This window comes from Erythrolamprus reginae, unplaced genomic scaffold (genome assembly GCF_031021105.1).
Source record: "Erythrolamprus reginae isolate rEryReg1 unplaced genomic scaffold, rEryReg1.hap1 H_9, whole genome shotgun sequence".
In the NCBI taxonomy this organism is placed as follows: Eukaryota; Metazoa; Chordata; class Lepidosauria; order Squamata; family Dipsadidae; genus Erythrolamprus; species Erythrolamprus reginae.
In genome coordinates this window covers 277678-292356 of record NW_027248537.1, presented here as the reverse complement: position 1 = coordinate 292356, position 14679 = coordinate 277678, and the positions used below count along the sequence as shown (strand labels likewise).

The 14679-nt window shown below is 41.3% G+C and overlaps 1 protein-coding gene across 1 annotated transcript in view; it reads left to right on the top strand.

Annotated features, from left to right (window-relative positions):
• Positions 1-2846: 2846 nt before the first annotated feature.
• LOC139155888 (deoxycytidylate deaminase) overlaps positions 2847-14679 on the top strand; it is a 31511-nt gene continuing 19678 nt past the window's right edge. The window contains exons 1-3 of the mRNA XM_070731237.1: positions 2847-3027; positions 10136-10247; positions 11338-11473. Coding sequence (XP_070587338.1) covers positions 2957-3027; positions 10136-10247; positions 11338-11473 — 319 coding nt within the window. The 5' untranslated portion in view covers positions 2847-2956. The remainder of the gene's footprint in view (positions 3028-10135; positions 10248-11337; positions 11474-14679) is intronic.

The window sequence follows — 14679 nt, the reverse complement described above, 5'->3', positions numbered from 1 at the left end:
AGGCCAGCTTAATCAAGCTGATGTTTTGGGGTCGCAGGCCTCGCCCATAAGTGCCGCCTTTGCCAGGCACTCACGCCAAATAGTGTGGAAGGAGGCTTTAGGGTGCCATTCAAAGCTTCTTTCCAGCTGCAGAGAATGCTGCTCCTTGTCCAGCAGCATGTTTGCCTGTCCGTTTATGGCTACTGTGGCACCCGCCAAGAACAACAAGAACCCATGCAGCCACCTTCTCTTCCGGGCTTGGAGTAGCGTGCAGCTGAGAAAACACTCCTCGACTGGGGAAATCGATTGAGAGAGACTGTGCATGTTCCTCGGGTCACATCTGCCCCCTGGCATCACGCCATGCCCCCCTAGGGGGGCGTGCCCCACTATTTGAGAAGTACTGCATTACAGCAATTAAAGATACATAATCTATTTTATCTTGCATTCTCTTTTGAAATAGTTAGGTCCTGCTTGTGAATGTTGCCACAGATGTGGGCACCTCAAGTGTAGTCAAGACTTCTTCCTTCTGTTCATAATCAGCATTTGCTAGAGCAGAGATGGTGAACCTTTTTTGGCTCAGGTATAAAAAGTTGCGCACATGCATGATAGCGTGTGTGTAGGTGCCCACACCCATAATGTAATGTAATGCTGTACAACCCCTGCGCTGTCCTCCCGGGCATGAACACGGGCCTCACTAAAGCCTCTGGTAAGCCTATTCGGCTGTTTTTTAATCTCTCCAGGGTTCAGGAAAGCCTCCTGAAGACTTTGAACAGTGAAAAATGTCCCAACGGCTAGTTGGAAGCTTGGAAACGAAATGGAAGTGCAGCTGCCCTACTCAGATATTTGCACACCTATCACACAGGCATCACACACCTTGGCCAATTTCTTCTGCAGCCAGGAAGGCTTTCCTGAAAGCCTCCGTAGCCGATAACAGAGCTCCGGATGGATCCTCAGCTCTGCTATCAGCTGCAGAGACCTTTCCTGAAGGCCTCTCTAGCCAATAACAGAGTCTGGATCACTCCAGAGCTCTGTTATTGGCTGAAGAGGTCTTCAGAAAAGCCTTGTGAGCTGCAGAACAAATGGGCCGAGGTGTGGGAGGCCTGGCTCCAATTGTCCAAAACCGAAGAAGTTCCTGAAATCCTCTGACAGCGAAAAGAAGTCTGGGGGTGAGCACACAAGTGAACTTCTGGTTGGGCCATTTTTGCCATCCCCAGGCTTCAGGAGACTTTCCTAAAGTCTGGAGAGAGTGAAAACAGCAGAAGTGGCCAGTGCATATATGTGTGCTGGAGCTGATATAGAACAACTTCTCACATACCTTCAGATATGGCTCTGCATAGGCTTGCCATCACTTGCTAGGGGTACTATATTTAGTTGCAAAATCCAGAAGATCACTACATGGGTGCAAAAGATTTCATAATATTTTTTACTGGCAAATCATTATCCAGATTTCTGAAGCCCAGCTACAATTCTCATAGCATTTGAGAGCATTTTTCTTCCAGCATTTGCCCTCTCAATTAGAGTTCCATGCAAAGGTAAAGGTAAATTGATGTAAAGCTGATCTGTTCAAATAAGAAATGATATCAGAATAACATAGGAGACCCATTCTTTTATAAATTATTGATTTGTGCAGAAATATCAGGAAGAAGGTAACTTCAGAAGGTGTAGTATTGGCAGTGTATAGTGCCACTATGTATTGGCACTGAATAGTGAGGGCACTGTAACACACTTCAGCAGAAGCCACAGAGAGGATGAAGTCACAAAAAACAGATCACCAACTTTCAAACTGCAGTATTTCCCTGATGCAGAAATGATGGATAATACTATAAATCAATAGTGGAGAAAAAAGTCCCATTTCCCAAATATTTATAGTCATAGTATTTATACCACCATTAGATGATACCCAAAAATGTTAACTTTGCTGCTCAATTATGGTAGCCCAATTATATCTAAGAATTCAGTCGGTTTCTAAACAATAGGGTCAAGCATTTCCCCCACCTTGCCTAAGCCAGTGTTTCCCAACCATGGCAACTTGAAGATATTTGGACTTCAACTCCCAGAATTCCCCAGCCAGCGAATTTATTTATTTATTCATTTTTTATTTATTTCATTTTGTCCAATACACAATACATATTGAAGAGAATAGACATGTAGTATTATATATAAAGAAAAGGATAGAAGAAAAGATATAAAAATAGAGGAGAATGCTGGCTGGGGAATTCTGGGAGTTGAAGTCCAAATATCTTCAAGTTGCCAAGGTTGGGAAACAGTGGCCTAAGCAACAAGAGGTTTAATCCAATTCTGTCACCATGTGATAAAGTGATTCTCTTTCTAATGCTTGCAATTGTATAGAATAGGTTTACAGATTAAATCAGTTGCATACTTGTACTAAGGAATGGCCAGGAAGGGAATAGGGTACAATCAATTGCAATATGCTTGCAAATAACTTATATGGCCCACAAGAGCACCAAATCCTAAAATAAAGGACTCATTGTGGCCTTAAAAGGTTAGGGAAGTCAGATGACAAATCCTACAATTTCTGGACACTTAATGTTAGCTAGAACCACGAGGAGGAATTATGTGGTGTACAGTAGTCTGACTGAGATGAAATCAAGAATATTCATTGGAGAACAGGATGCAAAGGCTCCTGAAATAACATATGGCTCTGTTATACTCTTGCATTAAATTAGATTTTAGTGGAGCAAAGAAAACCACCCCAGTGCCCTCCCGTCAGCACCGAACAAACTTCCCACGCGCTGCAACTTTCCTGCCGAGATGACCCGACAAGGTCGGCGGAGCAATGCATTCTGGACAATGTAGTCCCAAAGGACGCTCAGGCCCTCCAGTGTGTTTGCAGCATCCAAAGGAGGCGAGGCTTTCCAATCGAACTCCGCCTTCCTTTCCCGCCAATTCTTATTCCAGTTTTGGCGCCAAGCGGCAAGGCGGGTTTTTCTGTTGGGAGGCGGACGCCGGTAGGACCATGTTTTGTTCCCGACGTGGAAAAGACGCCATGAACGCTGACGGTCAGCTGGAGACCAACTTCCCCAATGGGTAGGGGCACGGGTTGCCGATGGGCTGCGCATTCATTCGCATAACGTTATTCTCTCTCTTTACACTCACTTGTGCATCCACCATGGCTGCTTAAACCTATGCCTCCCCCCCCCATCCCCTCCACCTTTGTATACACACTTGTGTTTGCTCGAGCGATTGAATCGCCTCCCTCAAAAGCAACATGAGAAAATATTATTTTACTGAAAGAGTAGTAGATCCTTGGAACAAACTTCCAGCAGACGCGCATCCCGGGGAATCCATGTATTCCTTTCTCCGAGGCTTTCTTTTTAATTTTCTCCGTCTCTCTTGCTATTTTTAATGAATTAAGCAGCCGCAGTCTCTTCACTATATTTTTGTGCGGGTCCTTTTTGATTTCCGATGCCCGCAGTGCAGGAGGCAGGAGAGGACCAGGAGTGTACATTCATAAATACAATGAGGGACGTGCGGGATGCCAGCCTAACCTATTTTGTTACACTGTAGGCTCCCATTTTTTTCATTGTTCGGGTTAAGAATGAGCAAACCTCGCTGAATCACAAGTTTGTGAAGTAAAAGAAACACTAGGAGAAAGAAATGGGAATAGCAAAGGAAAAACAAAACCAGTCCTGTGAGAAGGAAGCTTATTTGGTGGGCCTGGGAGAAGAAAATTGAATGGCATATGCTGGAACTAGTGTGGCTTAATCGCCGGCTGGCTGAGCAATCCTTTTGTTTCACAGTAACATTTCATTGCAAGAACTCAGGTTGGAATTCAAATACAAACCTTAAGCAATTGCTGAATGCACTTGCTGGTCTACCATTGATTGTTGTGGACAGAATGATCTTTATTATGTGGTTTTATAGAGTTCACAGATTATAAAGTAGTGTGTAAAATTGAATGACAGAATTAGAATTTAGAACTGGGATTTAGAACGGGAGTATAATCTACAACTCCAACATCATATGACAAGCTGGAAAAAATCAGTTCACTATTAAAGCACACAATGAAATTTTAACACCCGGAGGTAAATACAGGTGACTGTATTTAAGAAACTTGTGTTCATGTATAGCTTCCTTTATGTCTGGAGGAAAATCACAGTTATCCTACTTGTGTCTGCTTGGGAATGCAGAGCACAGACAGTTTTGTTGCTCTGCCTGGCAGGAAATCCTGACCAAAAGCAATACTTTATGCAGCCTGCTGTTGTCAAATCTAAAGAATTGTGGTTGTTTGCAGCTTGGAGAAGAGGCATTTCTTTCAGCGGGTTAAATTGCTAGGGATTAAATATAAGATTAGTGTTAAATATGTTGCTGGAGGTCTTTGATTTCTGAAATTTTCTTGTTCCAATAACCTTTTTCAGAATTCCCTCTTTTCTAAAAATTAGAGTAATTAAAAAAATAAAGTATTCTTTACAGATGTAGAATCAGCTTCTTTTAGGTGTACAGTAATAAAGATGTTGAAATTTACATAGGTTATGAGATACATGCATTTAACTAAAAGCAGTAAAGTCTATAGTGAATGCTTGTTTTCTGTACCTTTGTGAATTTTAAACACAAGTTTTCATGATTATGAGAAAATGCTAGTTCTGATTTGCACTGATCTAAACAAACAAAATAATGAGAGTGGAATGACAATCCTAAAAAATAAAGGTAAGAGCTCTCCTTCCACATATGCAAACTCAGAATTTAACCTAACAGCTTTAAATGTAATCATATTATTTTACTTTCGGAATCACTTTCAGTTTGAGTGCAGTGCTGTCAACCAGTTATGTGCTAAACCAGTCGTGTGCTGGCCACATTCATGATTGGTTTAGCAAAGGGGGAAAAGTCATGTCATGTGAAGACACTGTGACAATGCAAGTTTGACATCCTTGGTCTAATGGTTAAGGCACCAGTTAAGAAACCAGGAGATTGTGATTTCATGTCCTACTTTGGCCATAAAAGTGATTAGTCACTTTCTTTCCAACACACTTCACAATTTACAGGGTTGCAATTGTGGGGAAAAGAGGAGGAAGAAGGTATGTTGAGATATATTTTTGACTTGTTTATAAAAACAATAAAGGTAGGCTACAAATAGATACCTAATATAAAGTAATTTAACCTGAAATTTCATTACTAAATGTTTTATTTTATGAAACATTTGTGTCCTATGGTTCAAATTTAAAAAAGAAAGCAAGTTGATTTATGCAGTAATTAAAAACGATCAGACTTGATCCTAAAAAGTAATATCATGAAGATTTTAAACTTAGCAATTACTTAAAAATACTGTATGTTCTGGTGGAGAAATAAAGTCTTTGAATCCAACCATTGTAAAACCTGAAATACTGAACTCATTACGCCATGACTACTTTAATGTCAAGATTAGGCTCACCCGAGTGTTTTAACTGATCTGCTATCATAAAATAATGAAGAAATGGCCTCACCTTGACTAGCTAAGTTCAATTTCTAGAGTGTATTTTATATCTTATTTTATGATAAAGTAATGATTAGTTCTTCAGATGGGTTTCCCTAAGGACAAAATATTTAAAAGCAACATTGTTCTTCATTAATGGAAGTCTTTCTTTTAAAATCAGAGAAGATATTACTTCATGAGAAAAATATGAGCTCGCTACAGATGTACGGCTTCTTGTTACACCATGATAGGGTTCATACTACATATTAAACTCTAAAAGCAGATTAACAAAGGATGCCTATATAACAGAGGTCCCCAACCTTTTTTGCACCAGGGACCGGCTTTAAGCTAGACCAGTTTTCCATGGCCCGGTGGGGGGGGGGGAGAGCTAGCTGTCAGCGGCACCGTAAAAGGGGCGATCAAGAGAGGAATGGGTGAATGAATGGACGGAGGGTGGGAAGGAAGGAAGGAAAGAGGGAAGGGACAGGAACAGAAGAAGGGTGCAAAGAAAGCAAGGAAAGATGTGAAAGGGGAGAGTAAGAGAGGAAGGAGTGAAAGAAGGGAATGAGGGAGGAAAAGGGAGGAAGAAAAGGAAAGCAAGAAATGGAGGGAGGGAAGGAAAGAAAGAAAGGGGGAAGGGACAGGAACAGAGGAAGGAAGCAAGGAAACTTATGAAAGGGGAGAGTAAGAGAGGAAGGACTGAAGGGAGGGAGGGAGGGAAGAAGGTAGGTAGGAAGGAGAAAGAAAAGAAGAAATAGAGGAAGGGAAGGTAAAAGAGAGAAAGAAAAAGCAAGAAAGAAAGCAAGAAAGAGAGAGAGAAAGAAAGAAAGGCAACTTCAAAGAAAGGCTCACTGAGCATCTCTCACTCTCTCTTTCTATCCCTCTTTCTTTCTTTCTCTTCCTTTCTCTCTCTCCTCTTCCTTTATCTCCTCTCTCTCCCTCTCTCTTTCTCTTCCCCCTCTCTCCCCCTTTCCCCCCCCCCCCTCTCTCTCCCTCTCTTGCTATCTCTCCCCCATTTCCCTCTCTCTTTCTCTCTCTCCCCCTCTCTTGCTATCTCTCCCCCCTCTCCCTCTCTCTTTCTCCCTCTCCCTCTCTTTCTTTCTCCCCCTCTCTCTTTCTCTCTCTCTCCCCCTCTTTCTCTCTCTTCTCACTTTCTCTCTCTTGTTTTCTTTCTGTCTCTTTTGCTTTCTCTCTCACTCTTTCTCTCTTGTTTTCTTTCTCACGCTCTTTCTCTCTCTTGTTCTCTCTCTTGCTATCTCTTTCTCTCCCCCCCTTTCTCTCACTCTCTCTTTCTCACTTTCTCTCTATCTTGCTGTCTGTTGCTCTCACTCACTCTCGTTCTCTCTCCGTTCTTCTCAGCGGTGACGCGCGCACGCCCTGCCTGTCTCACCTTTGCCGAGAGCACTTTCGTCCCGGGCTCTCAGCAAGGGGGTTGCAGGAGAGACGGGGCAGGCGTTCTCTCAGCGGAGGCCGGCGAAGGTGATATTCAATGTCGGGGGCGCACGGGCGGTTGCGCGCGCTCCCTATCCCCCTGCTAGCCCACTCGGAATATTCAAAATAAGAAAAGCCTTTGCCGGCGAAGGTTTTTTTTATTTTGAATATTCCGAGTGGGCTAGCAGGGAGATAGGGAGCGCGCGCAACCGCCCGTGCGCCCCCGACATTGAATATCACCTTCGCTGGCCGCCGCAGACCGGCTGAAAAACCCCAACGGCCCGGTCCTGGTCCGCGGACCGGCGGTTGGAGACCTCTGCTATATAACATACAAATAGAAGTTGGTATGTAATGAAAGTTAGTATGATGGTCCAATTTACACAATACACCAAGACACTGACTTGTCCTAACCTTTTGGACCTCAGGGATCACTACATAATTTTAAATTTTGCAAACCATTAATAGGAATCCAACGCACCACTTGAAGCTCCTGGACTTCCATTCTCTTTCCTACTCTGTCTATCTCTCTCTCATCTCTTTCTTTCATCCCTCTCTCCCCTTCTTCTCTCTCCCTCCCTCTTTTTCTCTCCCCCCTCTCGTTCTTTCTCTCTTCTCCCTTCTCTCATCTTTATCTCTCTGACATCTCTCTCTCCCCCTCTTTTTTCTCTCATCTCTCTCTTCTCTTCCCTCTCATCTTTTTCTCTCTGACATCTCTCCCCTCCTCTCTTTCTGTCTGTCTGTCTGATTCTAATTCTCTGGTGCTCTCTGGGTCTTGCGGGCACTCCTTTGGCCTTTGTTGATGCTGGACGCACCTCAGTTGCTTGGGGAGACGCACGATCTGCTCTCTGTTCCAACGCCTGCCCAGCTCAGCTATAGCTGATGCTCTGTCGTACTGGGTTTCAGGAGGGGCAGGAATGCCATTTCCGCCATTATGAAGTGAAGCTAAATTTAACTGCAAAAATAGCAGGCAGGCCATGGAGCTGCCTACAGCAGTGGCGGAGAGAAATGGCCAGGCTAGTGTCTTGGTGCTGAGAGGAAGTCATGCATCTCCCTGAGAGACCAAGATGCATGGAGCATCAACAAGGCCCAGAAGAAATGCCCACAAGACCCAGCAAGAGATGAAACTTCACTCCCGCTCTGGAATTTGATGCAAATCTCCATTCCCCACCCTTCTCTTCTCAGGCCAGGTGAGGAGTAACTGGGAGGGGACCGCGAGGGGCGGGCCAGTCACTGGTGGGTTCAGCTAACAGGAAGCCACAGGAGAGGGAACAATGAGCCACAGGTTGCTGATACTCGTTGCTTTGGCCCACCTATGCTGCCCTTCCCCTGCACCATTACCTCATTCTGACTGGTGAGGGTTGTACTGCAAAGTTGCATGTTTCATGTTGCTTCCTCTGGCAGAGATTTCCAACCCCACCATGAGCTGCCTGGGTGTGTCGCAGACCACCACAATTTTCTCATGGACCACCAGTGGTCCATGGATCACTGGTTGGTGACCTGTGGCTTAGCCTATCGTATTACATGAACACAGCTACCCTGTTTCCCCCAAAATAAGACATCCCCTGATCATAAGCCCAATTGTGCTTTTAAGTGCATGGCAATAAGGCCAAGTGCTTATTTCAGGGTTCAAAAAAAATAGACAGGGTCTTATTTTTAGAAAACATGGTTTACAGCTTATTTTTCTGGACCAGATTTGGGGATATTCTTTAAAAGGAGGCATTTGTACAGTGCATATTGAAGATACTCTGCATCAAATTTCTCTGTATGTACTCAGCCATTTAATCAGAAGGCACTTCCCTTAGGAGTTGAGCCAGAATGTTTTAATCTTGTATATTTTATTATTATTTGCTTATCTGCTGATTAGTTCAGAGATTTTTTTAAAAATTATTTATTTATTTATTGGATTTGCATGCCGTCCCTCTCTGAGAAATTTCTAGTAAATAAGTTTTATCATATTTTTCAGAGTATAAGATGCACCTTTTTACCCCCCCAAAAGAGGGTGAAAACTTGGGTGCGTCTTGTACACTGAAATCACAGCAAACATGTATATCATCTGCTGTTTGCTGGGAGGCAGAGGCTATTTTTCCTTGTTTTCCACCCCAAAACTAAAGTGCGTCTTATACTCCAGTGCATCTTATATCTGAAAAATATGGTATGTTTGGAAACCAAAGCTTACGTTTGGGGAAAGCAAAGCTCTCTGTACAGCAGGAAAAATTCATCGTTATGTTCATATGCATCTTTCAATTTAATTGTGAGAGTTGCCTATCATGTTCTCAAAAAACATCAGTGACTTTGGTGCTCTCAAATCAAGTTCAACTTCTGGTTAGTCTGAGAGCAAAGGCTCACCATATTAATCCATATTTAGTATAATCTTTAGGCATAGACAAAATATTATAAATATCTTAGGTGAAATAAAATAATGCAGTCCATGATCTTTGCAATTCAGTTCAATTTGAATGAGTATAAATATTTTCCTGGGTTCTTATGTCTTTAGAGCATGAATAGCAAAATATTTCACAAATCATAACCCACTTTGAACTCAGGAAACCTGTATTTATCTAGAGAATTATAAAATAGTGCACATGGGTTACCTGCTTATTCGTGTTTGCTAAAATACAAAGCAAAGAAAGGGTTATTATTAAACTCTACCACAAAAGCAGTAAAAATGGAACACTTGACTTCTGACATTGGATTATATGTTATCAACATGGCTTATGAGCGGTATAATTGAAAATCATTATTAGCGGGCATTGACACTCAAAAATATTCAGGAAAAAGATATTTCATGTTCGCTGTTTATTTTAACTGTAACAAATGAAACTGCATCAGACGCTTGCTGTAATAATAGCTGACTGAGGATATCTTTATTCAAACAACTTAAGTCAGGTTTGTTGAGGCAAGTAAGGTAACCTTTGCTATATTTTTCTGCAGAAGATAATATTGAGGGATAGATAATAGTTAACATTGTATGACAAACACTGTAAATTGCAGTTTTAAATGTGATAATTCAGTCTCCTTTTGGCCTTTTGGTCTGAAAAGTAATGTTCAGAGGCCACTAGGCAGATATAAAACACCAATATTTCCAATTATTAAAAAATTTGATTTGAATCTGTAACCTTCAAGGTCAGATTCTGCTCTTTTAGTTGTACTTAATTAAACTTTGCTGCTCTTCTTCAGTATGGCAATAATTGATTTATTTCTGCAGATTCAAACACTGAGGTCAAAGTGCATCTTGTATAGCTTTTAATTTTTTTAAAAAAATATCTTATTTCATGCAAACCATAACCATTTATTGTCATTGTGTAATTTCTGTAGGCATGCTTGTGAGATGACCTGTAAAAAACGAGATGATTACTTGGAGTGGCCTGAATATTTCATGGCCGTAGCATTCTTGTCAGCACAAAGAAGCAAGGATCCAAATTCTCAGGTAGGAAGATGATATTTGGGCAGACTAAGATAAGGCAACTAAGCTGAAGTCTTAGGCAAATTATCCTTTGAATAGTTACATTGGATTGAATTCATTTGGGGTTATTTCTGAATGGACATGACTAGATCTGTCTCCAAAATCTATAAGAACTATCCTGAAAATAAGCCCTAGGGTTTTTTTTTTTACCCATATGTCTAATATAAACCCTAACCATAAAGTAAGCGCTACTTAAGAGGCTGCACAGCAGGCTGGCTGCCCATTCCATGTGCTTGTCAGTTCCATGGCCATAAGGTGAGGTGTGGGTTGGAACTGCTTCATGTGCCCTGCATCAGTTTACCTGCAGCTAGGCCATCCATGCCCTGACACTTTCCTTGTTGTGGCTCCGCTCCAAATCTTGCTGAAATATAATAAGGTCTTAATTTCTGTGACTGTTTAAGATAAGCAATAATATCATGATTTTTCTCCAGAAACTGGTACGATTTTGGAAGTATTTGATCAGATGTGCATTTGTAGCACCTGCTAAAATTTTGCAGTTGTGTTTGCAATTGCTAGTTCTTGGCAGGCTTGAAAAGCCACCATATATACAAAGCATTGTACAACCTGATAAAAATCAAATAGGTTGTTTCTGTCTAGGAAGGTCTGCAGTTAAAGTACCAACTTTTAAAGCACATTGAGATAACCTGAGCTTCTAATGCTAGAGGTGCATGAATGGAGGTATGTGTGCTTCAGGTTCCATGTCATGTTAGGGAATCTAGGAAGTATACCTACTGTGTTGTTTTTTCTCACCCCCAAGATTCCTGTGGCTTGGAAACTGTTCAAGATCTGGTTGGTTGTTCTGCGGGCCTTGAGATCAGTGATTATGGAGCCTCATATATTTATAGTTGGTCTGTAGTTGTTCCGCTTGGTTGTCAGCACTCATAAATAAATATAATATAATTTGGACTAATGTTGAGCAAGACATCATGGAATAGGCAGCCTCAAAATTTGATATATTAATTAATATTCCTGTGTTACTCTTATCCTTTTGAGCCATAGTCAATAGGTAAATGGATGACAGGAGTGAAACAGTAAACTAGATGCTCTGTTTTAGGTTGGAGCTTGCATTGTGAATTCAGAAAACAAGATTGTTGGAATTGGATACAATGGGATGCCTAATGGATGCAGTGATGATCTTTTGCCTTGGACAAGAACAGCAGATAATAAACTCAACACAAAATATCCTTATGGTAAGGAATGTAATGTAAGGTCTTTATTTTTCCTAATGGAAACAGAAGACAATATTATTGGAGGTGCATGTCACCTTTTAGGCAGGAACCTTTTATCTCCTACATGGCAGGGATGAGATCAACCTCCCAAACATTTACTGTCTGTAAACAGACTGCTACAAAATCTCTAAATTAAACTTTCTCCTTTCTCAATTTCTGTAGATTTTTTTCTTCCTATAGGACTTTTCCTGGACACAGCACTAGTCTCAGATAGTTGGGGCTGTTATTCTTATGTCTAGTTTTTTTGACAATCATTTTACCAGAATAAGTACTCATGCAGGTGGTTTTTTCTTATTCTTGCCCAAAGGACCATTTTTATACCTATTCAGGAAGTCAAGGGACTTGTGGATTAGAACATAATTAATGTTCTTTTTGATTAACAGGGCCACTTCAAACTGGACTAATGTAGATGTAGGTGACAAGTTTTCTCACTGAACTTTCACCTTCCATGTTCAGTTCTCTCACATTTTGGGGTCTCTGAAAAGTGACCTTTCCCAGCCATCAATCTGGGCTAATGGCTGAACATAGGGCAGTTACCACGCAGAGATATTTTTATATTAGGACCTAGTATATAATCCAAAATGAGGCATAGATGTTTTGGCAATTTGTTAGATTTTTGACTGTGATTAAGTATAGTTACTTTTGCAGAAGCGTGGACAGACATCTAGATATTTTTTCTGGAATCATATACCAATAGTACATCATTTTATAAGCATTCTCTTTCAATTTCAATAATTTCAATCACATGTTTCTGTTGTGCTCATATCACACATTTTGGGCTCCAGTTGAGACTTAATTGCTTTGCTCAGCATTAATAGACAAAGTCATTGCATACTTTAATGCAGATTTCCAGGCAACATTTATTTTCTACAAAAGATAAAATATAGTATAAATGTTGATTCTGAGCATATTCTCTTTCTAACTGAATGTGAATTTAGAATAGTTATAATATTAATTTCCTAAAATAAATATCTAAATCATTGTATAGAACTAGTGCAATGAAAGTAAATTTTACTGATTATATGGGCATAATAATCAAATATTTATATCAGGGGTGTCAAATTTGCAGCCCATGGGTTGGATGTGTTACAGGCTGGCCACACTCACCCCCAGTTTAGCAAAGGAGAAAAAGTCATGATATGTCACATGATGCAAGTTTGACTTCCCTGGTCTATATACTACTAAAATCCATATGTCTGAAACCTTGAAGTAGCCCAAATGGTGCATCATAGTGCAAAGGTTTTTGAATCAGTTACCTCAAATCTATTAATTTAAAGAATGTATACAAAATCTGGGACTCATTAAACCTGTGTAATGGAAATTTTGAGGATGTTTGTGTCCAAGTTAGGTTCGAAGGCTACTGGCTAGGCACAAGAATGTGTGACACAGGAACTCGGGAGCTGAAGCTGATGAAGAGTGAAAGCAATTCAGCAGGAACTGGTTGAAGAGGTTTTACTCCTGAATGTAGCAAAAATAAATCTCTCCTATTCTTCTATTTACAGAAAACACTTTACTACAACTATAAACCACGATATAGTAAATCAGTCCACCTACTAACCACAATACTAACCAACCAACCACAATAACCACACCTACTGCAAAAGTGCATTGCTTCTTATTCTGTTCTAGCCCAATCAGGTTGCAGCTTAGTCACTATGACTCAGCAGTATGACTGCTTTGCATACTCACAAACTTTTACTTAAATGGAATATTACCTGGGATAGTACTGATCCTTGAAAGTTCGCACCACTTATATTTGCAAAGTTGTAGCCACAATAGCATTACAGTGATCCCTCGAGTTTCGCGATTTCGATGTTCGCTAAACGCTATATCGCGAGTTTTCAACCCGGAAGTAAACAACACCATCTGCGCATGCGTGCCCTTTTTTTCTATGGCCACGCATGCGTAGATGGTGGAGTTTCCCCACCGGGCTGAGCGGCTTCCCCTGGGTCTTCCCCCTCTTGCCCCGGTAAGTGGTGCGAGCAACGGCGTGGGCGCGCGCGCGAGGCCCGCTTCCCAGCTGGGAAGCAACAACACTAACCGGGTGGGGGGGGGAAGCCCCGGCGACGCGCGCGCGGATAAGCAGCAGCAGCGAGGCGGCGGGGAAACCCCAATCTTCGGCTCCTCGCTGCTGCGGTGGAAGTAAAAACACCATCTGCGCATGCGCAGATGGTGTTTTTACTTCCGCACCGCTACTTCGCGAAAAATCGATCATCGCGAGGGGTCCTGGAACGGAACCCTCGCGATGATCGAGGGACCACTGTACTGTAGTTTGCTTTAATCACATGATTGTGACTTCCAGTGCTTCCTGCCAGCTTCTCACAAACAAAGTCAGTGGAGAAGCTGGTTGGAAGTCATTCCCACTCCCAGTTGTTTTGCTTACCCGCAGTCATCTGGTCTATGTTTAGGTAAGGAAATATATCTGAAAGGATGACCCAACAAATCATGGATTATTTAATGGTACTTAGAAATAACACTCTTTATTAATATATGTTCCCATAAAATTTTAAATATTCAAAATGGCAAAATATGCATTTAAAAATATTAACTGCAGTTTACTAGCCAAAGTTTCCCCAGTTTGATATTTTACAGATGTAGTTAAGTGCATATTTTTGGACAGCAGCTTCTGAAACTCAGCTGGCAATTACTGTTCTGACTAGGAAATGTGGAAATTATCAGTTCAGTTTGTGGGTAGAATGAGGGTGGGTGGGTGTAAGGGAAAATCATAGTGACAAGCTGAGCTTGAGTATAGAAGGAATATCTTGAAATCCATGTACATAGAATTTGCTTTGCATGGCATTATCATAGCAGCACAATAAACCTTTGCTCCACAGGATTCTGGTTCTCAGTGGTCTTGACAAATCTTTCTAAATAATTTGACTACATAGACCAACACCCAAAGAATCACAGAACTGGTTTTGTACATCAGAGACAGCAGCCCCTGCTGCCAATATATCAAAACAAGTGATTTCCAGTCCCACTGAACATGCTGCAGATAATTTAACTTGCCAGCTTTGGCTTTTAGATAGTGAAGACTTTGCTTGCAGACAGTGATCACAAATAGGCAAATCATTGCTAATTTAACACATATACTGCCAAAAGAATACATTTCCTCCTAATAAATTTATAGTTTCTTTATAAAGTCTTGTGCCTCCTGGAATTTATAA